At 55.4% G+C, this 23,951-nt stretch overlaps 11 protein-coding genes across 11 annotated transcripts; 7 read left to right on the top strand and 4 right to left on the bottom strand.

Moving 5' to 3' along the window:
• Positions 1-1,644: 1,644 nt before the first annotated feature.
• Positions 1,645-3,759, top strand: PHYSODRAFT_359251 (hypothetical protein; the record flags this gene model as incomplete). The annotated part of the gene is made up of 1 exon (XM_009521353.1): positions 1,645-3,759. One exon carries the CDS (start codon positions 1,645-1,647, stop codon positions 3,637-3,639), a length of 1,995 nt encoding a protein of 664 aa, XP_009519648.1. The 3' UTR covers positions 3,640-3,759.
• A 79-nt stretch (positions 3,760-3,838) lies between these two features.
• Positions 3,839-4,414, bottom strand: PHYSODRAFT_325485 (hypothetical protein; the record flags this gene model as incomplete). Its single annotated transcript, XM_009521354.1, has 3 exons — positions 3,839-3,938; positions 3,998-4,154; positions 4,225-4,414. The coding sequence occupies 3 exons, from the start codon at positions 4,412-4,414 to the stop codon at positions 3,839-3,841; spliced, it is 447 nt and encodes a 148-aa protein (XP_009519649.1).
• Positions 4,415-4,549: 135 nt separating this feature from the next.
• On the top strand, positions 4,550-4,879 carry PHYSODRAFT_486551 (hypothetical protein; the record flags this gene model as incomplete). Its single annotated transcript, XM_009521355.1, has 1 exon — positions 4,550-4,879. A coding segment is annotated over one exon (330 nt), but the record flags the coding sequence as incomplete, so codon positions are not given.
• Positions 4,880-5,113: 234 nt separating this feature from the next.
• On the top strand, positions 5,114-6,808 carry PHYSODRAFT_485971 (hypothetical protein; the record flags this gene model as incomplete). The annotated part of the gene is made up of 1 exon (XM_009521356.1): positions 5,114-6,808. One exon carries the CDS (start codon positions 5,114-5,116, stop codon positions 6,806-6,808), a length of 1,695 nt encoding a protein of 564 aa, XP_009519651.1.
• A 138-nt stretch (positions 6,809-6,946) lies between these two features.
• PHYSODRAFT_479996 (hypothetical protein) lies at positions 6,947-9,724 on the bottom strand (the record flags this gene model as incomplete). Its single annotated transcript, XM_009521357.1, has 1 exon — positions 6,947-9,724. One exon carries the CDS (start codon positions 9,722-9,724, stop codon positions 6,947-6,949), a length of 2,778 nt encoding a protein of 925 aa, XP_009519652.1.
• Positions 9,725-10,149: 425 nt separating this feature from the next.
• On the top strand, positions 10,150-10,714 carry PHYSODRAFT_296479 (hypothetical protein; the record flags this gene model as incomplete). The annotated part of the gene is made up of 2 exons (XM_009521358.1): positions 10,150-10,255; positions 10,332-10,714. The coding sequence occupies 2 exons, from the start codon at positions 10,150-10,152 to the stop codon at positions 10,712-10,714; spliced, it is 489 nt and encodes a 162-aa protein (XP_009519653.1).
• A 344-nt stretch (positions 10,715-11,058) lies between these two features.
• On the top strand, positions 11,059-12,938 carry PHYSODRAFT_260121 (hypothetical protein; the record flags this gene model as incomplete). The annotated part of the gene is made up of 2 exons (XM_009521359.1): positions 11,059-11,976; positions 12,723-12,938. 2 exons carry the CDS (start codon positions 11,059-11,061, stop codon positions 12,936-12,938), a joined length of 1,134 nt encoding a protein of 377 aa, XP_009519654.1.
• Positions 12,939-15,596: 2,658 nt separating this feature from the next.
• Positions 15,597-15,761, top strand: PHYSODRAFT_380386 (hypothetical protein; the record flags this gene model as incomplete). The annotated part of the gene is made up of 1 exon (XM_009521360.1): positions 15,597-15,761. A coding segment is annotated over one exon (165 nt), but the record flags the coding sequence as incomplete, so codon positions are not given.
• Positions 15,762-17,051: 1,290 nt separating this feature from the next.
• On the bottom strand, positions 17,052-18,005 carry PHYSODRAFT_466291 (hypothetical protein; the record flags this gene model as incomplete). Its single annotated transcript, XM_009521361.1, has 1 exon — positions 17,052-18,005. A coding segment is annotated over one exon (954 nt), but the record flags the coding sequence as incomplete, so codon positions are not given.
• A 1,025-nt stretch (positions 18,006-19,030) lies between these two features.
• Positions 19,031-22,044, bottom strand: PHYSODRAFT_481452 (hypothetical protein; the record flags this gene model as incomplete). Its single annotated transcript, XM_009521362.1, has 4 exons — positions 19,031-19,175; positions 19,242-19,300; positions 19,366-21,478; positions 21,521-22,044. The coding sequence occupies 4 exons, from the start codon at positions 22,042-22,044 to the stop codon at positions 19,031-19,033; spliced, it is 2,841 nt and encodes a 946-aa protein (XP_009519657.1).
• Positions 22,045-22,169: 125 nt separating this feature from the next.
• Positions 22,170-22,870, top strand: PHYSODRAFT_325493 (hypothetical protein; the record flags this gene model as incomplete). The annotated part of the gene is made up of 2 exons (XM_009521363.1): positions 22,170-22,189; positions 22,567-22,870. The coding sequence occupies 2 exons, from the start codon at positions 22,170-22,172 to the stop codon at positions 22,868-22,870; spliced, it is 324 nt and encodes a 107-aa protein (XP_009519658.1).
• Positions 22,871-23,951: the final 1,081 nt, after the last annotated feature.

Here is a 23,951-nt window from a genome sequence, read left to right on the forward strand (position 1 = left end):
GAGAGCGTTCTCCCGAAGCTCCGCCTGCTTGAGCATCGTCTCAGCGGACGTGAGGGCAATTTGCTGCTTCAGGTCCTCGTTGATCTTCCACAGCTCGACGCAGTCGTGCTTGTAGTCCTCGAGCTCCTGGGTCTTTTCCGCCGCGATAGCCTCCTGCTCCTGGGCGTGCTTCTCCAGAGCTTCCAGCTTCGACTGATCCTCATCTCTCACTTGCTGAAGCTTCAGCTCGTGTTCGCGCGCAGCCTCCTCCAGCTGTTGTTGAAGCTGCTCCAGCACGCCCGCATCAGCCGCACCCTGAGCCTGAATCTGTTCCAGACTCTTCTGCGCCTGCGCCGCCGCAGCCTCAGCGTCGTCCAAAGCCTGCTCCTTCTCGGCCAGCGCCGCCTCCAGCGTCTCCTTCTCCTCCGTCACCGTCTGAAGAGCCGCGTCCTTCTCCTTCAGCTGCTCCTCGTACTTCTCTGTAGCAGCTTCGCTCGCCACGCGAACTGCGTCCGCGGCCTCCTGCTTGGCCGCGTCGCACTGCGCCGACAAGTCGTCGATCTGCTTCTCATACTCCTCGCGTAGTCCGCCGAGCTCCTTGTCCTTGGCGTCCAGCGCCGTCTTGAGCTCCTTGAGCTCCGCGTCCTTGTCCTGGAGCTCCGCCTCCAGCTGCTTCTTGACGGCCGCCAGCGCGTCGCGCATGTCCGTGACGTCCTGCACGCGCTCCATGAGCATGGGCTCCGAGTTGTACTCGATCTTGTACTGCAGCTGCACGTTCTGGTCCTTGAGGTCCTCGATCTGGCGCTCCAGCTCCGTGATCTTGACCGTGAGCAGCTTCCGCTCCTTCTCCATCTGGTCCACCAGCGTCTTCTTCTCGAACTCGTGCTCGCCCACCTTGATCATGAGGTTGTTGAGCCGCTTGAGCAGCATGGCCATGGGCGTGTCGTCCGACTTGTTGTTGCTGGGCTCGGGCGTGGCGCTCGCGCGGCGTGGCGGCGCCAGAGTCGGCGTCTGAGGCTGCGGCGTAGGCGTGGGCGGAGCGGCCGGCTGCGTGCGCGGCGTCTGCGGGGGCGTGAGAGAGCGCGCGTCCTCGAGGGGCGACGGCGTCACGGGCGGCGTCGAGAGCTGCGGGGACGGCGCCGCCGCGCGCGTCTTGCCGGCGGGCTGCGCCTGCGCGGGCGCGCCGTCCTCCTGGTCTCCGAAGAGCACCGTCCACATGGATACAGCGAGGGGGTCAGAGAGGTCCTAGCGAGGCGTGGAGCGCGGAGTGCGTGCGGCCTTCCTTCGGACGCTATACGCTTGCGTGTAATGCCCTGAGGTACGGACTGCGGGGCACTTGGAGTTTGTATGGGGTCGGCGGTTTTCAGCGGGACTGATTTTGGTGTGGCGCACGTGAAAGAGCAGCTGTACCGGATAGGCGGTACGGCCTAAGAAGATGGCTACAGCTGCCTTTGAAACTCGTGTGGCACGTGCACACCACATTTTGTTTTCAACTGTACCGTTTCGACGGTACACTCGGCCTGCGAAGGCGAGAACCAACCAAACGCCGTGTGTGAAAGGCTGTGGGAAGCTCCACTCGTTGATTGACACCGGTCGCCCAAGAGCCCTCGCTTGATTGCCTTGTTACCCGCTTGCCTGCGCTTAGCTGTCCGTCACTTGGTCACGATGGTGGTGTACAACTTTAAGAAGATCCAGACGGTGCCGACGGCCAATGACTTCATCGACATCGTGCTCACGCGCACGCAGCGCAAGACGCCGACGGTGATCCACCCGACGTACGCCATCTCGCGCATCCGCGCCTTCTACATGCGCAAGGTCAAGTTCACGCAGCAGACGTGCCAGGAGAAGCTCAGCCAGATCATCGATGACTTCCCGCGCCTGGACGACCTGCACCCGTTCTACGCCGACCTCATCAACATCCTGTACGACCGCGACCACTACAAGCTGGCGCTGGGCCAGGTCAACACGGCGCGCGCGCTCATCGACAACATCGCCAAGGACTACGTGCGCATGATCAAGTACGGCGACTCGCTCTACCGCTGCAAGCAGCTCAAGCGCGCCGCGCTGGGTCGCATGTGCACGCTGCTCAAGAAGCAGAAGGCGTCGCTCGAGTACCTCGAGGAGGTGCGCAAGCACTTGTCGCGTCTCCCTTCCATCGACCCCAACACGCGCACGCTGCTGGTCACGGGCTTCCCGAACGTGGGTAAGTCGAGTTTCATGAACAAGGTCACGCGTGCCGATGTGGACGTGCAGCCGTACGCTTTCACGACCAAGGCGCTGTACGTGGGCCACCTGGACTACAAGTACCTGCGCTGGCAGGTGATCGATACCCCCGGTATTCTAGACCACGCGCTGGAGGACCGTAACACCATTGAAATGCAGGCCGTGACGGCGCTGGCCCACTTGCAGGCGTCGATCCTGTTCTTCATGGACATCTCGGAGCAGTGCGGCTTCACCATCGAGCAGCAGTTGAGTCTGTTTGAGAACATCCGCCCGCTGTTTGCCAACAAGCCGCTGGTGCTGGTGTGCAACAAGATCGATCAGATGCGCTTCGAGGAGCTGTCTGAGCACCACCAGAACATGATCAACACGGCCGTGGATGAGACCAAGGCCAAGTTCTTCACCATGTCGAACCACTCGGAGGAGAACGTGATGGACGTCAGGAACTACGCTTGCGATGAGCTGCTGGCTCACCGTGTCAACTCCAAGGTGAAGGGCAACAAGGTGGCGGACGTGCTGAACCGTCTCAGTGTTGCCATGCCCGTGGCTCGTGACGATGTGAAGCGCGAGATCACGATCCCGGCCAGTGTCATTGCTGCCCGCGAGAACCCGAACAGCGTGGTGCCGCGTGTGCTGCAGAAGGACAAGATGAACGCCAACGGCGGCGCTGGCGTGTACTCGTTCAACTTCAAGGAGCACTACAAGGGCATGCTCCGCAACGACGACTGGACGCAGGACGCGATCCCGGAGATCTGGAACGGCAAGAACATTGCCGACTTCGTGGACCCGGACATTCTCAAGCGTCTGGAGGCTCTGGAGCAGGAGGAGGATGAGGCTATGACCAACAACGCGCCCATGGATGAGGACGAGGAGATGAGTGACCTTGACGATGAGCAGCAGGATAAGCTCGCTCGTATTCGCGAGAAGAAGGCGATCATGGTTGCCGAGCACCGTCAGAACAAGAACAAGAACCACGCTACGGTGTCGCGCAAGGTGCGCGCTAAACTCCGCACGCTCACGGAGACGAAGAAGGAGCTGGAGGCTCTTGGCGTGGATACGAGCCACATGAAGCACGCTGAGGCTGTGGTGGCCAAAAGGAAGGCTGGTGACGAGAGCCGTGGCCGCAAGCGCGAACGCGAGGACATGGACGTGGATATGGAGGACGCGACCGAGAGCTCGGACCTGCGTGTGCGCGCCCGTGCCAAGTCTCAGATGCGCTCCAAGTCCAAGAACCGATCCGCTTCTCTCGTCGCCCCGCGCGACCAGTCCGGTTTCGGTACCGAGGCCGACATGGCTGCTGCCAAGCGCGCCACCCGGTTTACGCAGCGCAAGGCCGCCAAGATGGGCCGTGCAGGCGAGGCCGATCGGATATCGGTTCCCAAGCTGGCGAAGTGGCAGAACTCGGGCAAGCGTGGCCAGGGCAACACGCACTCCCGTTAAGCTTAGACCTAGTTTTCGCTTTTTGCCTCATTGCGCCGTATGGTGGTGGAGAGACAAAGAGGACGGAGGTGTCGATTCTTCCTTCCTCTCTTGTGCCCTGTATTTCTCCGTGTCCCTTTCTAATACAATTGCCTTTAGACGACTCCATTGCTTTCTACGCTGTTCGAGTTGACTGCTCCAGTCTGTCGCGGTATGCGTGTTACAGCAGGCGTTCGCGTCCTGCGTAGTCTTCCAGCAGGTTGTCCACAAAGGGGACGTACTGCTTGTCGTGGCGGTCGAAGAACCCGTGCAGTTGTCGTCTATACAGCACAACAGTCAGACTCCCATAGATACCCCTCTACGTAGTCTTCCAGCTCACCTGTGCATCTGAAACTTGACGAGCATCGACTCCAGCGGCGGAAACAGCGCGTACCTCAGCACGCACAGGAACGCCAGAAGCGCGGCCCATTCCAGTCGCTCCCCCCACTGCGGCACCATCGAGCGGAGGAAGTGCAGAGCTCCATGCACACACGACGCTGTCCAACAAACACCCACAAGTCAGCACTTATAACTCCTTCATCCCCCACCCCAATCACTCCACCCTACCGACTAGCAACTGCGTGGATACAACGCCCGTCAGCGCGAGGATCGACACCGCCAGTGTCAACCACGTCCTGAGCACCAGCACTTCGTCCACCTTGTCCACGCCTCCCAACCGCACCATCAACCCTCTCGGCGGGGCATAATATAGCACCCCGCTCACAGCCAGCAGCGCCAGCTTCGCCGCCCCCTTCATCCTCGCGACCGCTAGACGGACGTTGCCAACGGACACACCTCAATCCACTTCAACATTTACACAACCTTTACACAACTATGCACACCAACTTTACACACTGCAGCCATTTCATTTCATTTCATTTCATCATCCGTCATGGCTTCGGGCGGACGGACACGCAAGTTCCGCCCGCATTGGGCGCTGCTGTACGCGCTGGCGGTGGCCGAGCGGGACCCCGAATCGGGCCAGCCGACTAAAGCCGTGTGTCTTATGTGTCGTGTCTTCACGCGCGACGAGACGGAGGGCGCCAGGCGCCGCAAGCCCCGGACCAAGGTGCAGTGCTTCTCGCCGCCCTGGAGACCCGACAACATGCGGCGCCACCTGGAGCAGCAGCACGCGCTGCGCTGGGCGGAGTACAAGGAGCTCAGCGACGAGGACAAGCGCGCCTACTTCCCGCCCAATGTAGCCATCTCCACGCGGCCGCGCGCGGTCGCGTCCGACACAGTGGAGATCACGACCGAGACCTGCGCCGCGCAGCCCGTCGCGGAGCTGAACGCGACCGTCGCAGCTGCCGTGAAGCAGTCGGGGACATTCTTAGTGGACAAGGACATTGTTGACGACTTGGTGAGAGCTCTGGGTCCCGATAGAGGCGACGACGCCGAGTTCTCGGGCTTTGAGATGCAGAGGATTGAGCTGGACTCGGACGACGAGGACCAGGTGATGGACGTGGATGAGAACGACACTAGATACACAGTCACGGTGGAGAGTAAGCTGGAGCTGGAGACGTGCGTCAAGTTCTTGGCCGGCGGCGTGTCTTTCAGGCAGGCGGTGGGTTTGTTTCGAGGCATGGTGGCGGGCATTGCAGGTCTGGACCAGACCAACAGAGACGTGACGGAGAAGCGCGTGAAGAACCTCTGTCGCGTGGCGTGCGCGGTGAATTTGCAGAAGCTGAAGGACTTTCTGGCGAGTGGAGAGGTGTGGGCGTTCGCTGTTGTACTGGAGTGTTGCAAGACGGCTGGGTCGCCCTTCCTGGACGTGCGCGTGCAGTTTGAGAATAAGGGGGAGATCCACAGTATACACTTGGTTGGAGTCGTGATTCAGGATGTCGATGCTGCTGAGGAGAGCGGGGAGCTCGTGGTACAGTATCTGGATGTAGTTATTCGGAGCTGGAAGATGAAGCTGATTGGAGTTAGCAGCGCGAATGAAGGCGGGAGGAAAGTGCGTGCTTGTACGCAAGAGATTATCAACCGCTTGGCTGCAGAGTGTGGAGCCCCAATATTTGGTGACTGCAGGCTTGAAATCAAACTAAACCAGCTAATGGGCGAGGCGTGTATGACGGTTTTTACCGCTCAGTTCATGAACACCTTGGTAGCGTTGGTGAGTCATTTACGCCGACACCGTGCACATATCCCCGACGCACCAAAGTGTCCCAAGCTGATCGAAGGATCCTGGAATTCAGCAGTGAAGTCTCTTCAGTGGCTTGTGGCGAACCAAACGTTTGTAATCGAGTGTATTGAGAAGCACGAATACATTGGCGTTCCAGGGCCTGAGTGGTGGGTGATTGCGCTGCTTGTTACGAACGTGGCATGCCGTGTGAATAATATACTGCGGCAAGTGCGAGCTGGCAAGGGGCTATCACACGATCGCCAGCACATCGTGGACCTGATGAACCACCTCTCCATGATGACGGGCGCAGTGGGTCCGTTCCTTGCGTCTGAATACCTTTCCATTTCTTGTGAGGACATCGTGATCGGCTCGTTCGCCATAAACCCAGTTGCTACTGCTACGTTCCTCAAGTCCCAAGGAACTTTTGCAAGTGGCGCAGTTGACTCTTTGTCGGCTGAAGCATACCAAGCGCTGGTGGACGCGGCGAGCACTTTCGTACTGACGGTGCTCACTAAACTCAACCAAATCATCTCCGAATGCAAAGATCAAGGCAAAGAAGACGAAGAGTATGCGGACTTAAGTCACGTACCACCTTTTCTTCCGAATGCTTTGTGCAACACGCGGCACCAAGACCTCGTCAAGGTCATGAAGCATCATCGAGTACGTCTGGAGAACATTTTTTCGAGCGAGGGAATGGAGAAAGTTGAGGCCCAGCACCGTGCTTTACGAAATGCCTATCTGCTGGAGAAGCGCGTCCGAGAAGAGATTGATATGCAATCGGACACCAGCTCGTTTTCTGAGGTGTGGCAAGATGGGATAGGTGCTGGTTTGGATTATCGAGTGCTTCGCTCTTTTTGCGGTGCTTTAGCAGCAGTTGCATCAACACCACTTCGATGCTCGGCTGACGCAGAATTTACTATGGTCAACTGGTGCAAGGTTCCGTTCTCGCAATCACTTACCGACTTCTCGCTCGAGGCTATACTACATGCTCTGGATTTTCGGTTCCTCCCCAGCCTTCAGCACTGTTGAAGCGAAAGAAGAGGTGACGTGTGCATTGGAACCAATGAATTAAGAATTTAGCAGCCTATCCCGGCATTCCTAGCCTGTATCGCCAAATCCAGTTATGAAGAATATGCAAGATATATGCAAGCGTGAACGCCTGGAAACTTAAGACGTCGATTCCTCAATGTTTCGGATCGACTCCGCCACCGTCTCCAGTGTGTGGTTCGGAGCTCTCACCTCGTCCTCCTGGTCGCGCACCCCAACCACTGCTTTCACGTTGCCACTCTGGTCTTCCCACTGGTCATTCGGGTAAATGGTCAAGTCGAGGTTCTCCGAGACTTCGTTGAGGTGCGAAGTATCGCCCTCCGACAGGTTCTTGAACACAACGTTTACAATGTGGTCATAGCGTTCCAGAAGGGCCCCCAAGTGGTGCGGCAAATCGGGCACCGTCCGCTCGATGAAGAGCGAGATAGCGATACCCACTTGCCAAACGACGACCAGACTGAAAGCCTTCACCGTGCCGCTGTAGTTTTCGAACAAGTCCGACGTCCACAAGATCAGCGCCGCGTTCGTTCCTACGGTCATGTAAGTCATGAAGCGGAAAATATAGAACCAGACGCCAATGCTCTTCGCTGGATGCGGGAACGGACGACGGCAGCCGAAGCAGAGCTTGGAAGCGTCCACGTGCACCTCAATGATATTATTCACCAGCGCGAGCAGAGGTGTCAGTGGGAATGCCACCACGAACAAGTTGTGGAAGCCGAATTGGATCGCCAGCTCGTTGTAGTCCTCGAAAGCCTCGCTGCTTCCGTATGGCGCCAGTTTCGCTTGGGTTTCGATCAAGTTGCGTTCGAGCTTCTTCAGGTCACCCTTAGATCTGTCTTCAAAGTAAATCTGGAACTGCTTCTTCGCCAAGGGGATCAGCACCTCGGTCGTGTTGCCCACCACAATGCGTACCAGAAACAGGATCAGAAGCTGGTCCCGCAACTCCTGCATGCAGTCGTCACTGTACAAGCAAGAGCCTTCGGCCTCGCGCTTTATAAACGCGATGTAGAAGAAGGAAGCATACGAGTTGCAGAACTGGAACAAAAACACCTTGATCGCCAGGTAGTTTTCATACTCGGCGTCGGTGCGGTGGTTCTCGAAGTCGTTTAGCATGCCTGCCACAAGCCTGTAGGCCATGTTGAGAAGGATGATCTGGATGGCGTTGGCGATGGTCACAGCTATCGTCAGTGGAGTCCGGTACTTGATGTCGACGTTCCGCAGGTTGTTGCCGTCATTGATGTAGTGCTTCAGCACAAACAAGCCGACAAGCGCGATGATGACGATTCCGACCATCACAGTCACGACTGCAGCGGACACGACGAACCAGCGGTGGCGTTTGGCTCGACTTTCGTAAGTCAACTCTTCCGCGTCGGTGACGGGGTGATGGCTTCTGGTTCCCCGGAACTGTGGCCGGTAGCGGAAGACTTCGTTGAAGCCGTGGCAGCCCCACAGCGCACCTAGTAACCCGTTCTTTCGCTTCCAGAACTCGGAGAAAGTCGACGACCAGATCACCACGAAGATTGCAAAGGCCACCAGGAAATAACCTCGGTTGTTGTTGTTTTTCTTCTCGTCTCGCTCCTCGACGTAGATGATCGTGACGATACCCGCAATCGCCGGGAAGATGAGCATCTTGGTGTAGAACTCGAGCCATGCGAAGTAGAGCGCGATTTTCTCCCCAAAGTAGTAGCGGATTTTGTGGATTGGCTGATACAGCATCCAAACGTTTTGGGCCCACGAATCACGCAGTTCGAGCAGCGCAGCTTCGTCATGGAGTGCGAACATTGGGCTCTTGAGGAACTTCGCGTCCTGCAGCGCGTCCAGGTTGATGTGGCGATCCACGATGCCTGAAGCGAGACGAATGCGATCCTTCTGGGTGAACAGGGTCTGCTCCTTCTTGCCACCCCAGTTCAACGGGTAGCGGCGGAAGTAGGGCTGGAACTCGGCTTCGTGACGGTAGTCGGCAAATGGAGCGAAGTACGTCATGGGGTCGTGGTGTATCGAGAAGATTGACGACCAGAAACGGTTCCACGCAGTCTGACTATGGTTGTCGTCGAACGAGAACATGCCGTCCGCTTCTTCCCGGTGTCCCCAACGGCGAAGCGCATTGCAGGTTAAGGGGTGGAGCTCGTCGCCACGCGAGACAAGCAGAGGATCCATCTCGGGAATGTCCGAGGTATCATTTGCAGTGCCGCGCTTCGAGCGAAGATGGTCCAAGGACTTTTGCCAGCCGTCAGCTCCGATCTCACGTTTCAGGTCGTGGATTTTGTCTCGGTGGAGCATGTCGTCGAACGGTTTGTTGCTCAGTTGCAGGCGGTAATTCGTGCGGTCGGCTTCCACGCGGAGGTCGTCGTTCTCAGACTTCACTGACATAATGATTTCGTCGCCATCGCAACTGAGGAACATTCGAGTCGTGAGACCACACGCTAGTTGAACCCGGCGTGAAATGGCAGTGGCTACCAACTCGCAGAAACGGCGTTCCGTTGTGGGCTCGGTGGAGCCTACAAACTTCTCGTACTCGGCTTCGAGCAGTTGGCGCTCGACCTCAAGGCTCGTATCCCCAGCGCCACTTCTCCGCGGATTGACGACCATGTCATTCCCTTGCTCGTCTAGGAAACAGCGTGGGGTGCGCAGTACGCGTTGGAACGGGTGGCGACTGTGCTTAGTGTCCTTACCCAGCAGCAAGTCGACGAAGGCCTGTGCCGTGAAAGCGTCGGGTTTCTTGATCTCGCCGCCTTCGCGCAATGGGAAAATCATGACCAAGTCGTTCTCGAACATGGTGTTTTCGTACGCATCGGACACTCCTCCGTACTTGTGGAAGATTGACGCGGGCTTACTCCTTGGAGAAATATCGACTTGGATAGCGTGATTATCCACGGGCGTCCCTCCTGCCCTCTCCATTTCTCAATCGTGGTTGTCTGAGGCACTTGGATGGGGCGGTTTGTTTGAAGAATGGGGCTGGTGGCTGCGTTGCTTCATGTCGGAAGGGCATGGTCGCAGGGAACGAAAATAGTTGCCTCGTCATTGCTAGACATGCACAACCAGATGAACACCTTCCCAGTCGATACCTGCAGACTATCAAAAGATCTATTTTCACGCTTCGAGACGAGTGTCGGATCGCGTATATCAACATTGACGAGCTAGTTATCACTTTTTGCTTCAGTGATGGATGGCGACTACTATGCTGACCTGCCATTTATCTTCTGTCAGTCTCATTATGTCGTGCAAAATCCAGCAGTAGCGGAGAAACATTTTGAAAGTAAAATCGCGAGCAACAACGATGAGGCACGAAGCCTGTACCAGATGTCCTTCAACATGAAAGTGTCATGCCGGACTTGGAAGGCGTGTACAACCGCAAGTGCTATCTCGAGTACTACGATATCATCTGCAAGTTACTCTTCCGCGTCTGCGTGACGGTGACTGCGACTTCAGGTAAGATAACTTAACCCTTACTACTGCTCTAAACGGAGACAAAGCTCATTTTCTGTCGATACCGTTCACCTAACAGGCGTTGGTATAACTACATTCCATTCAAATTTCCACCAAAAGTTCCGTCAAGATTATCCAGAGGTGGCTGTCCTCGCCGCTTTTTACGAGGAGGAGAAGCTGACTAAAGCCATTGTGACAAGTAATGCTGAGGAGGTGACAAGTAATGCCGAGGAGGTGACGATACAGGAACACAATCCACTCACAAACCAAGAGCGGGTTGACTCGATCTTGAACGAGGCGCTGGTGACGGGTCAAAAGGTGTTTTTCCTGTGTGAAGGTTCGCCACCAGATTTGATACGTCAGGATTGGCGGGGTCGTGTTCACCAGTCCGAAAAAAACATGGCTCAAGATCTTACTGAAGATCGACTGCGCTTTGTACCTGCCAACTTGGACGTGCAGTGAGCTCCAGGAAGCTGCAAGGTTCTGGGGTACCCGCTCACTGATGACGAGATCGATAAGCGATTCGAGATACTTGGTGGAATCGCTCGGTACTATTTGTCCCGCGACCAGCTCACCGTTAACCGCGCTATGAGGGAAGTTGTTGAAGCTGTTGAAGGGATCACGAAGCCTCGTGACCTTCAAATGCTGATCCTGGCAGAGGAAGATCATAGCACACGACAGCTTCTTTTTCATCAAGAACCTTGGGCGGACAGGTTCAACGTGGACACCGTCTTCGCATCTTCGTTCGTAGAGAGTGAACTATTTACCTTCGTGCGGCAAGCAAGCCGCGATGAACAGAAATTACGATGGGCTACTGGGGCCACTCGGTGCGTGGATTTGCAAAGCTTCAATCCACCATCTACCTGCCACCTTGGACGTGCAAGGAGCTCCAAGAAGCTGCACACGCTCTTGGGTTCCCGTTCGACGACGACGAGATTGAGAAGCGGTTCGAGATGTTTGGTGGAGTCGCTCGGCACTGTTTGAACCGCAAGCAGCCGGCCGTTGACCGCGCTGCTCGCAGGATTGTGCAAGTCGTTGAAGGGATCACGAAGCCCATGGATATTCGGGCGCTGATCATGGCTTGGGACGATGACAGCACGCGCCAACGTGTCTTTCATTACGTCCCTTATGGATACAGCTCCGTCATGATGGCCAAGTTCACTTTTTCGTTCATTGAGAAAAAATGCTCCGCGGTGATGCAACAGGCAAGTCGAGAGGACCAACGAATGCTTCGACAAACTATTGAAGACATGGATGAACAGTTGCCTCGTGAGTGGATTTGGCAATTCGAAGCGCACGAAAGACTTCGCCAGGGCTGTGAGCTCCAGTTGCATGCTCTTCAGCTCGACATGGGCATGCCTGCGCTGGAGAGCATCACAATCGAACTGACTGAAACATGCGAGGGCTTTAACACTGACAGTTTATCTCCGTTGGAGGCCACGCGCGGGCCGTACTACCAGCTAAAGTCGAACACAATGGACTCCATCAACGCCTTTTACTTGCCGACTATGCCCGAGCGCGCCGACGGACAAGATATCGTTGCGTGGTGGGAGTCAAACCCCGATAGTCGTCTCGTGCTCTTTCAGATGACGGTCTCCAAGTCGAGTGATGTGAACGCGTTTGGGGTCATCCACGTGCTGGACAAGCTTGGGCTGCTGGAGAGCGTGGCGAAAGAACCGTGGCGAGTTGCACTGGTATATATGTCGTACCAGGAGAACGGATTGGTAACTTCGAGCGTCAGAAGATCACTGGGATCGACGCTAGCACTCCGCAGAGCGTCAATAATATTATCGGTATTGGAGCAAGCACCGCGGATACGTTGGCAGCGTACGATATCACCACGATTGCTCAGCTAGAGGCGGCGATTGTAATGAAGGGCTCAATGTTCCGCGATAGGGATCGGGGCGCATGGGATCGAGCGGTGAAGAGCTGGAAGAAACATGACAATGCGATCCGATACACCGCTTACGTCAATGCTGTTACGAAGATCCCTCAGTATGTGGGCGTTTAGCGAGTGAACATCCACACCGTTGGCAACCGCTTTTACTCAGATACAGGTATCGTAAAGCAATAGCAACTGCCTTCCTCTCCAAGACGGTAGCGAGTTGGCTGGAAAAGATGGCCAACCCTGACTGGTGGAATGTGGAGGCAGGCGAGAGGTCGAAGTGATCTAGCCAAGCGAGAAAACTGCAAGTTTGGCAAGCAGGACAGCACATTGCCCCAGCCCGAAGTCTGAGACGTCATGGTACTCGCTCAGTAGAGCAACAACCAGAGAGACAATTTCTAAACGCTGCTTACAACTTATTTCATTTTTGTTTATCATAGCAGCATCAATGTGTATCCTAACTTCATGTATCCTAGTAAAGTATTGTGTAATTGGAATTGTGGCAACTCATAGAGACAGTGATCGGCTCAATGGGTTCACTTGAGGTCTCGGACACGCATAAGTTGAGTCCTGAAATTACGATAGACGGACGCCATGAGCGCGTGGAGACGAAGGAGCGATGGAACGTGGGTGTTGGTAGCGCAGGGAAAGCAGCCAAAGGTGGTGGCACCCGACATGGTGGACATCCTGGAAGCTCTGGAGATGAACCGACCGTACTCGTCTCCGGTCGACTTGTCCTGGACGCTGAAAGAACACTTAGCGTTCGAGACGAAGCTACGAGCAGCCGAGGACTCAGCGTAAGGTACGAGGGGGTGGGGTAGGCCGCACAGCGGCGCTCCCCGAGCGAAGCGAGAGAGGAGCGGGCCCCCCAAAGTGCCGTCGCTAAGTCCTCAGGCGAGAGCCAACGCGCGAGTGCCCCTTGTAGTTTAAGGTCAGGTTGTGACTCCACTCACTTTAACGGGCGACAGTATACCTTGGGGATCGCGGAACTCATACAGACAAAAAACAGCGGCGCAAGTGGAGAGCTACGGCACCAAGTGCTGGCAAAGTGGCAAGTATCAACGCGTCGTGGCCAGACGACAGCGAGCAGAGCAAGAAGATCGCGAAGTGGAAGAAAGATACTGGGCCAACGTTTCCCGCTCTGACGCTGAGCAGCCACGGGATGAAATCAAAGTTGAGACTGAGGAAATGGCTCCTCCAGCGAACGTTGAGCCCCCTCCGCCTCCTGTGAGACGCCATCGAGTGAGGAAGTGGCTGAGACGGACCTTGAGATGGTGCGTTGACGCTCTGTCTTTCCGGTGTCTACGCCGACACAACTACTACGCCGCGGAGATAGAGCTGGGTGCAGACTTACCTACCAATGATCTGGCCCGTCGAAAGATGAGCGAGTGGACACAGCCTTTTACGGGTTTGCGCCTGTGTCGATACGAGGTCCCGCTTTCGGACGAGTAGAGAGTCAAAGCCCAGCACCACTTCAACAACGACCTCTCTACGGGTCCGCACCATCCGTGCATCGCCGTGGAGTTTACCGTCGAGCATCGCCCGAGTATCTTCATGCACCACCGCAGCCTCGTCCTTCGATCGATTCCGGGGCTCTCGAAGCAGACGAAGACGATGATTCGATTATGAGAACCGCTCGCCAAGCTGCTGCGGAAATCGACTGGTACGAAAGCGTGACGGAGACTGCACCAGTAACCCGACAGCCGAAGAAAACAGTGGAGCGTGGAGTAAAGACGAACACGAGCGATACTGTGCAGGACTCGAGGAGTATCGGTACGGATCGTGGAAACTTATAGCGGAACAAGTTGGAACGAGAACCGAGCGCCAAGTCATGAGTCATGCACAAAGCATTCGCGCCAAGAGGAAACGAGCTGAGGAACGAGATCAGCAACCCCACTCTGCGTCAAAACCCCGGGGAATTCTTCAGCGAGCAGAGCCACGCAAGAGCTAAAGAACGGCTACTTCGACCACTCCGACTGCAATGATGAACCGGGTAAGCCACACCCAAACGCCCGAAGAGCTGCTTATGGCGTCGCTGCTTAGCAATGCTGGGCAGATTGATACTGCCCCGGCACTCGCGAATAACCACCTTGAGACTGGGGAGTTGCGATTTGGTGTTGATTTTTCATTTCGTGAAGACGGCGATGACGGATCGAAGAGCTTCCAAGATGCGTCTGGAAAAAAGCGTGAGAGTGACTCGATCCGAGATTCGTTTGCGGATAAATGCTCCGACAAGCAGCCTCGTGTTGACCCGGACTCTCCGCTGTGCTCCCCACCGCCTGACGTGTTGCGGGTGAGCGCCCTCAGTGATGAAAGCCTGCTCGATCTGCTAGATATTCCACTAACACAAGCTACGTAAGAGCTTAATCGTTGTGCAAGTGTTGAATGTATTTACACCTTGCCAGTTTTACCAAACTACTTGCCAACAAACAGGACTAAGCTGAACGACTGCCTCTCAAAATGCCCTTATATACGGCAACTGCGTGCGATGCGGGTGAATTGAAGTTGGTGACGTCAATAAGTGTCATAGGTTCAAGAGAATCTCACTAGCGTGTGCTTGAGCATGGTGCTCTGCAGGCAGGACATGTCAGGATGGACGAGATCTATGGGTTCAAACAGGTACAACGTGCCACTTTCGATGCAGCGGTGGAGCATCATCCGCGATCGAGGCAACTGATATCCAGCTCACTTCTCATTTCACCCAGCATTGCCATGAGTCTCCAAGCCAGCGTCACGAACACTTGGTCGTGGGCAACGACAGACAACCAGAAGCAACAATCTTCGTCGAGGGATGCGTTCAAGCCTCAGAGATTGCCCAACCTCGTCGTGAAGCTCAAGACCAAGGAACCATCGTCGGTGCCACCCCGACTCGAAAGCGCAGTTGACTTGAAGCGCCATCGGCTCAAGTCGAGCTTTCAATGGTGTGTCAAGGCGCTGTCCCTGTGTTGTCTTCGACAGCACCAGCGCTCTGAATCCTATGCTGAATCCTATGCAAGTTGTCAAGGCCCCGTACTGGACAGCAAGCCGACGATTTCCTCGAACGAGCGGGGCGACTCGTTTTCTGTGGATTTCGTGCCAATTCAAAGCCCCGTCGTCAGGCCTGCCGTCCATAATGACAGCGCCAATGCGACGACTATACCTCCTGAAGATACCCCATCAGCTAACACTCCAAGCGCTGGAGTGGCTGGTGGTTTACTCCCGCACAGTGGGAAGACCGAGCAGGCCCTGGAGCTCCAACTCGAAAGACTCCTCGCTCGGACAAAGACACCTTTGGACCTTTCCCCTCTACTGCCGCTGTCACCACCAGCCAAACCTCTCGAACGTCTCTCACCTCCTGATGCACTTTACGACGACAGCGACGACTTGAACATGAGAAGTGCGCGGCTCGCTGCCAGGGAGATTGAGTGGTTCGAGGAAAAGCCAAGGCAGCCTTCTCCAGCGGCACAAAAGTGTGTCATTACGCAGAAGTCCGGGACTTGGAGTAGCGACGAGCACGCACGGTACTGCGAAGCTCTCGAGATGTATCGCTACGGGTCTTGGAGGCAAATTGCAGCGCATGTCGGCACAAGAACCGAGCGGCAGGTACTGAGTCACGCTCAGAGCATTCGCGCCAAGGAGAAACGAGCGGAAGAGCGCAAAAAGCGTCACCAGACTGACCAGACTGGGACAACCGCATCAACCGTCGAGGAGCAGACAACAACAAAAAGCTCTTTGTCTGCGGTTCCACCGACCAAAATGCGGAAGCGGGCGCCCGAAGAGTTTCTCCGATCATGTATGGCTGATCGAGGAACTTTGGGCAAGTTGGGATCGACGAGTAACCTAGTAACTCGCGAGGACCACTACTCGAAGGGTCTAGAGTTCAAGCTCAAGCCTCGTGGGTTTGGCGCAGAGCAGGTGGACCCTGTCATTAGTGGAGACAAATGCGAATTGGGCGACATCCAGCGAAGCGAACAGCACCTCAAGTATAACCCAGACATGAGTACTGCAACAGAATCACCGCTGGACTCGCCGCCACTAGAGTTCTTGCTGGATGTCGTCCTCAGTGGTGAAGATTTGCTCGAGCTTTTCGAGATCCCCTCGACCCCACAAGACGCTCCGTTGATCCTGTAAACCCAAAGCTTTGTCTCCGAAGCAGACTCTGAACGGATTTGCGTTGTGGGCTCTCAACGTTGCATGCTTTCATTCATCAACGTCACGTCGGCTTATACCAATCTGTATCTTTCTAACGTGCATCGACGCGGTCATGTGTGAGTTTCATTGCGTTTCCAGCATGGAGCCGCTCGGAATCGCCGCAGAATGGCGATTAAGAGAAATGGCCGAGCGCTCTCGAGCCAACGTGGCAGCCGTAGCAAACGCCGACACTGCAGCTAACGTGGAACCGGCGTCTCCCGTAGTGCTGCGTGTTCCAGTCTCAGCGCCATTGGCTTCTCCTAAGTGAGCTGCTCGTCCACACATCATTGTCTCGGCTCGAGCCCGCGAGCCCTCTTCTTCGCGCAGCTTCCATCGACTGGGCGAGTTTGATCGAGGAGATTCACAGCGCAGCGCCAAGTGCCTCATTGTTGGCTTTTTCACGAGTGATGACATGGATGCTGCCGATACCAGGCGCTTGTTCGAAGTTGAATGAGTTCTTGTCCCTGGACTCGTATGATGCTGGATGGGTTTACAGTTTGCTTGGTTTCCGAGCCCCCGAGCCGCCCCCTTTCTGGTTGCTGCAGAGTATTTCTCAATCGGTGGAGAGGCTGCCAGTGTCGGTGCTGAGTCGTCCAGTTCCGAGATGATCCATTGCGGTAGATTCGTACGTCGAACTGGCGATTGGATTCGGTTCCCAGAGACAATCGCAGTGCTGTTGACGTTGACGTCGCCATCGTTATTCAGAGGCACTTGAATGCTCGGTCCTCCGCCGTAGAGCTCCAAGAACGTGACCCAGACCTCCTGACTGACAACGCGATAGTCCCCTCCGCCGTGACTCCCTTTGCTTCTAGTGAGGTTGGGCTTGGGCACCAGTTCGCCGTTCACAAAGTCCAGTAGCGTATAATTCGTAACCGGACCAGGTCGCGGGGGTCTCGTCAGACGACATTTCGTATTGGGCTTACCTCGTCGTCCCTTGCAGAACGCGTTCGATGCTGCGTCAGCACTTGCCGAGTCTACGCGCACGTACTGCAACCACTGATCAAGCCACGCGGAGCTAATGACAAACTGTCGACTGCCAGAGTTTTCACCCTGGTCCAGCGCACGAGAACACGCGCGCGCGCTCAGGATCTCATCAAGTTCTTCTGCTCTGGTAACGGATAGACGAAGCGGGAAGTGGTGCGTAGTTCCACGAGAGCGTTGGTCGAGCTGTAGTGCCTTCGTGGACTCAATGAAGAACTCTTCGTCTTCGATGTCGCTGTCTGTGAGCGCCATGCCAGTACGCCTCAACCACGGGGACGGACGCTCCACCTCCACCTCAACCACTGACCGCGAGGCAGATACCGAGATCGCTGTCGCTGATGAAGTGGATTTGCGTCGTCTCGCTGAGGATACGGCCACTGTGAAGCGCTTCACGCGAGGATCGTCTTGTCCTGCCATGTTCCGCAGTGTACTAGCGCAGGAGCTACACGTTCTCTGAGGAGCTCCGTCCTTAATGAGTCGGTGTTGACTAGGCGTTGAGCCGGCGAAGGGGAGATACGTCCGATCGTGAGAGCAGTTGGCACACACGAGGTGACCGCACAGGCGGCAGTGATGTCTTCGGCGGGTCAGCGTGAACGCCGCGAGGCAGATCTGGCAGCGAGCGCTGACAGTGTCCGGGACCCAGTTGGCTGCAGCTTCGGGATGCGAATAGTAGCCGTGCGGCTCCATTTTCCACGGGTAGAACGAGATGGAGTACATGACGGTGGCCCGGTTGGACTCGCCTTTGCAGTTTGGGGCTAGGATCTTCCACAGACGCAGCGAACGCTTCCCACTCGACGATATTTCAGCGTCTTTGGTGTCGTCACTTCCGTTGTTGCATTCGTGTTGGTCTTGGTTTCGGCCCCTGCTTGGAATGGAGAGAACTTGGACTTCTTCTTCATCTTCTTCATCATCGCTTGAGCCTAAGTCCGCGCTGATGCACCTCGTGTTGCTATCACGTCGCGCTTTCGTCGCTGTCTGATGGGTGAGAGACTCCCTGAAGGCTTTCAGCCCGGCCAGCAGAAAACTCGAGGACCGTGGCAGCGTTTCCTGGTTCGACATGGGTGGCGTCATGGCGAGGGGCTGCGAAGCCCGGCGAGACGACTTGCTCTTCTTGTCCAACATGACGCCTTCGGGTCTCGCAGTGGCGTCAGGGAAGGACCGAAGAGACGGACAAGTGGAGGAACGTGAAGTGAAGAAAACTGATGGCGAGGGCACGACGCGGCGCCCGGTCGACGAGGTTCGTTTCAATGTTTCTTCTCGAAAATAACGTCGGCTTCGCACGCACAGATAGTGTTCATTCGGAACGATAAAGCAAGTCCGTGTCACAACCAGCGCATGATGTGGCAACCTGGAGATGGTTTGTAGTGCGCCATGGTCAGCACTGCGCGGTGATTTTTGATTTGCATGGGTTCGGAGATTGAACAATAGATAGTATTGCAGTCTACTGCAAGGCTTTGACTTGCATAGCAGCACTTTGACCACCGGCAGAGCAGTCTCAAAAGCTTTCTTCCGGCGTAACGATCCGGCTTTTGCGAAGATTCCGGTAGGCTTCATTCGTTTGCCACGAACTCTGTCATGCTGATGTTGGACAATAGCGATGCCAAGACCCTGGCAGTAGCGCTAGTGTACCGGTGTATATCTTCTCTGGAAACTGGCTAGAGAACTAGTGAATCGCGATGGATCGAGTTAATTGGCCGCGGCAATTTCGACTACATATAGCGTCATAGCCGAAGTGGGGCTCTTCAAGTCTCCTGAGTCGGGTGCACGGGTACATTCCAGCGCGTCAGCGAGCGGGGTAGAAACCATTGGCGAGACGATGAGGTTGGAGAAGAGGTATCCGATTTGGACACGGTCGGGGGCGTGAAGTGCTCGTCGAAACACCCAGCACTGGAATACGCGACTAGAGTGAGTGGGAAGCCGTGATACACTCCTGGCATCGATGCAAAGACGTACCTTTCCATTTGACTCACGAGCTGCTCATACACTTCGCAGCAATCTGTGGCCAGTCCCGCCTGCAACGGCCAGCGAAGGAAAACGTTAAACACTATGAATGAACTGGCATCGAGATCGAACGTACATGAATGATGACATCGATGAGGAAGCCGTTGGTGGCGTCGTACGTCAGTTGAGTGCGGACTGGCGGCGCGATAAACTGCTCCCAGTTTTGACGCACTCGAATAAAAAACTCCATCCACGTCTGGCATTTTGGTCGGTTGGCTGGTTCACTCCACAAAACCTTCACAATGCGAATAGATCCTCTGACACTGGCTTTCCTCGACTCGATTACTCGATTCCGGCGTCGAATGCATCGCCCCCTCGCTGCTGGCGGTACAGCTCCAGGTTCAGGTGAGACTACTTCATCAATCGGGGCGCGTATAAATTGCTCCACGGCTGCGACGTTGATGCGCCGAGGAGAATCAGCGAATACCATCCTTTGAGTGCGAGCAAGGCGTCGATAGGCAATGCGTATGCCGGCTCGAAGGATCACCACGACGATGATCAACCAGCTGCAATCCATCACAAACCACAGGGCCGGGTAGTCGATGAAGTTCTCGACTATCATATCCTTTATCCATTGCAACGACGGCGCGGTGGCTTCATCCACCCCCAGGAGGTGGCCATCCGTGATTCGATCCATCACCTCAAAGGCTAGAATTCCAGCAAACAGAAACAACAGCACGTCGAAAGAGCCCGTTAGTGAGCGCTGATTAGCACGTGTGGCCTCTGCTAACACCCCAACGTTGCGCTCGACACCAAGGACAAGTCCTTCAAGCACAGTCTTGGCCATCGTACTATTTTGGCCCTGCACTTGCTTCAGCTTGGCTCGGAAGCCTCGCAATAACTTCGCCAGATCCTTGCAGCGCAGCTCCAAGTCCTTGTGAGTCTTTCGTAGTTGTAAATGATCGTAAAGCGCGGCGCCTCCTCCGGTGGGGTCGTCAGCAGTTGGCGTGGGGCGCGGGGGGATCGTGAGCGCCAAGTCGTGCAGTGACTCCCGCAACAGCTCGAGAATTTCCTCCAGAAGCACCAAATCGTGCGCACAGCGACTGACCCTGTCGCGCATGTCGTCCATTGCTTCAGGATTCATCTCGTAACTGGTCATGTAGTTCCTCGCACGTGCCAATACGTCGCCCAGAATGAAGGTACGCTTGAAGAAGAAACGCACGACTAGTTCCCGGGACAGCAGAGCCAAGTGTGCGACCAGCAGCGGCTCGTGCTTGTTGGCGTTCGGGCCAGCAAGCAGCATACCGTCGTGGCCAACCAGCAGCTTATCATCCAGGCCAATATCATGAACTGAATGGAGCTCGCCTAGGACCTGCTTCAGCTCGTTCTCCTTCTCGCCTCGATCAAGGTACGCTCGCGCTGGGAGCTTTGGAGAAATGCCGCTTGCCGTCAACAACGCGAACTTGTTTCGCGATCGTGCGTCGCCCATGAACAACATATCCATTAGTGCGCGCTGGTGAGGCGACAACAAGTCGTTAATGATCTTGGACGAGTCCAAATCGACATCTACCAGCAACCGAGCAAGATGATCAACACACAGGAAGTCGGCCGAGCGGTCCATGGTAGCGTCAATCTCCATCCCGTACATGATCGATCCGTCTCCATTCAGGTGCATGCCAAAGCTCTCGATCTGGATGATGCCGTCCTCAATCGGCTCGTAGATGTCTGCCTCGAAGTTTGTGAAGCTGTCGAACTCAAAGTCCACAATCGCAATCTTCGTGAGCCCCAAGGGGATAGCGAGCGAGGTGGAAGTCGGTGCGTCGTCAAGCTCCGACGTGAACAGCCCACCTTGACAGCGCTCGAGAGCTCCCAAACGATCATTGAGCAGCACGATCTGGTTCGGCCCAAAGGGGATCCACTCGCCCACCATCAGCCTCACATTCTCCAGCACAATGGCGAACGACAGGTCTGCGTCCTGGATGCTGCTGCTCCCCGCATTGGCCGCTGCCTTGCGGCACTTATCAACCTGCCAGGCATTGGACGAGAAGTTGGCCGTGCCGTTCTTCATCAGACACGACGGCAAGTACGGACTCGAGACGTACGACACCTCCTCGATGTCCGTCACGCGCGAGATGTAGACGCTCCCATCCCCTCGTCGAATGCGGAAGTGGCCCTTGTCCGGGTCGTACGTGATCTTGAGCAGTGCGTTGTCCACCAGAACGAGGCCCGAGGGGGACGTGGCCGATGAGCTCAAGACCCGCGGAGAGAGAGCCTCGACGCCCTGCACCGACACGGTGGCGTTCATCTCGCCGGGAGACGCGAGGAACTCGTCGAGTCGCTGCTTGTCTCGCCCCGGGAGCAGCGTCAGCAGCACCTTCATGCCCTTCTCCGTCACTTGGAAGGCCGTGGACGGCTGGAAGTCCTCGCTGCAGGTCTTGAGCGCCTGCACCAGCTCGTGCTCCCGCAGGTCGTCGATGGCGGCGCGGGCGTCGTGGCTCATGTTGAGCCACAGGCGCCGCGACTGGCCGTCCTTGACGATGCTCGTGCATACCGGCGAGTAGTCGAAGGCCAGCAGACCGTGCACAATGGCCTCGAACACCATCACCTGCAGCGGGAGACTGCGCAGCCACTTCTCCTCCTCGTCCGTCGACTTTGGGTACTGCGCGAACCGCGACAGCAGGTAGAGCAGTCGTATGTGGCTCGGGGTCCAATTCGGGTCGATCGGGAGCGACGACGTGGAGCTCAACGCCTCCAGGTCCAGTCGACTGCTCATGCCCAGCATGTCCTCGCGGATACCCGACACGCGCAGCGTCATGGCTGATGGAGGCGATGAAGGTGAAGTTGAAGAGGCGCCGTAAATTACGCCCCGCAATTTATTGTGGTTTTCAACTATTTTGCCGCCCGATTTGACGTGTTATCTCGGAGTCCGATTTATATAAAATGGAGCTCCTACGTGATCGGTTAGTCCAATTTACTGTAGCTATATCTGACCTGAGTTAATAGTAGCATAAGGCTCAGAGGGGAGGCATTCCAAGTTGGCCATACCTCCTCACCTCTCATGACGCATTAGAACTGCAAGACATTGGGGGCAATAGTACACTGTATATAGCCACTTCATAGCACTATGGCCAGCTAAATCACCTGTGTGATCATCTACGGCCGCTACAACCTCGTGCCACGTCGATCTGAGAGGGCCCCAGACATGTTTAATATATTAGGCGGTTTCAAAGTAGGATTTCGCCAAACATATTGACCTGAAGACATGATAATTTTCAGCCTCCCTGATTGGCTGTACCAAAAGTTACTTTGAACCCCCTTTTTTTTACAAGTCGGCAAGCAAACACAAGCCTGTGCAGTTCCGCGTTCGAAGGTCAAGTCGGCTGGATTCCAGCTGCAAGGTGCCAACTACGAGACTAGCACCAGCACGGGGTATCAGCGGCGATGACAAGGTGAGCGCAAGAGGCGAGAGCAAGACCAGCAGCGCCGAGGGCAAGGTGAGCACCTGCAACCAGGCCACGTGCAAGTCCACAAACCACGGCGAGTGCAAGACGAGCGCCGTCGTCGAGGGCAAGTACAAGTGCAGTGGCGTCGTGATCGAGGCCAACAGGAAACACGCGAGCGTCGAGGGCAAGTACGCGTGACTAGACTTAAGAAGGCCAAGGTCAGCAACAGCAGCGCCGACATCAAGTCTACGGCGTTGCTGAAATGCTTCAAGTGTCACGCAGACAACGCGCACTGGTGTTGGACGCCATGGACGCTGGAGCCGTAGTTGGCGCCTTCGTGGGGGCTCGCGACTGGCGGAAGAAGGAAAGGGAAATCTTTGAGATGACTAGATTAGCCATCAGATTCCAAGTCAATAGGCTCTTAGGTCGTTTGTACTCGATTTTGGCGTCAGTAAAACATGACATGACGGCAAAACCGGATTGGCTGAACAGCTGTTTATGTTCTTATGTCTGCCAACTTTGAAACCCCCTGTAAGTAATGTAATATATTTTCATATTATGTAAATTACAGCGGGATTTAAAATTACCAAATTTGCATACGAGTTGCGTCAAAACCCGGGTTTGGTAGTAGTCTCCCGAATAGTACCGTTAGTAGGCATATTATGACTACTACTACTATTACTACTACTATTACTACTACTATAGCTCTGGGATTGGAGCCATTAGTAGTACTATTTATATAGAAGCCAAACGAAACATGGATAGTAGTGCTATTATCGCTACTAATGTACCCATTCCTCAACCGACGGCAGATCGCACGAGTGAGTGGCCACGCACCAGTCAGGATCCCTCATTAGGCTTCCAACTTCACGCCATGAAGTGCGCGAAGAGTGATTGCCACCAAAGTGCCATATCGGAGACTTTTCCGTGCTGTGTATGCGGCCGACAGGTGCATCATTTGTGCAACAACGTGCTGTGTGACAAATGCAAGCTAACGTTATCTCAAAGGTAACGCTGCTGTTCGTGGTTGCCTTTGTAGCTTCAATTGTACTAAGCAGCTCGCTATACTAATTTCGCAGCCGCGCACTTGTTACCAGGGACTTTAATGCGGAGATACCGACTCCCAGGAGCCTACACTCAACTGTACATCTGGGAGTCGTCCTTACCCTCAAGTATTCTCCTGACTTCTGAGTAAGAGTAACATGCTTCAACTTTCGAGTACATTATTTCTTTTGAAGTTAGTTTGCTGTATAAACTAGAAGCTAGATACATCAACGTA

The sequence above is a fragment of the Phytophthora sojae genome (assembly GCF_000149755.1).
Source record: "Phytophthora sojae unplaced genomic scaffold PHYSOscaffold_2, whole genome shotgun sequence".
In the NCBI taxonomy this organism is placed as follows: domain Eukaryota; phylum Oomycota; class Peronosporomycetes; order Peronosporales; family Peronosporaceae; genus Phytophthora; species Phytophthora sojae.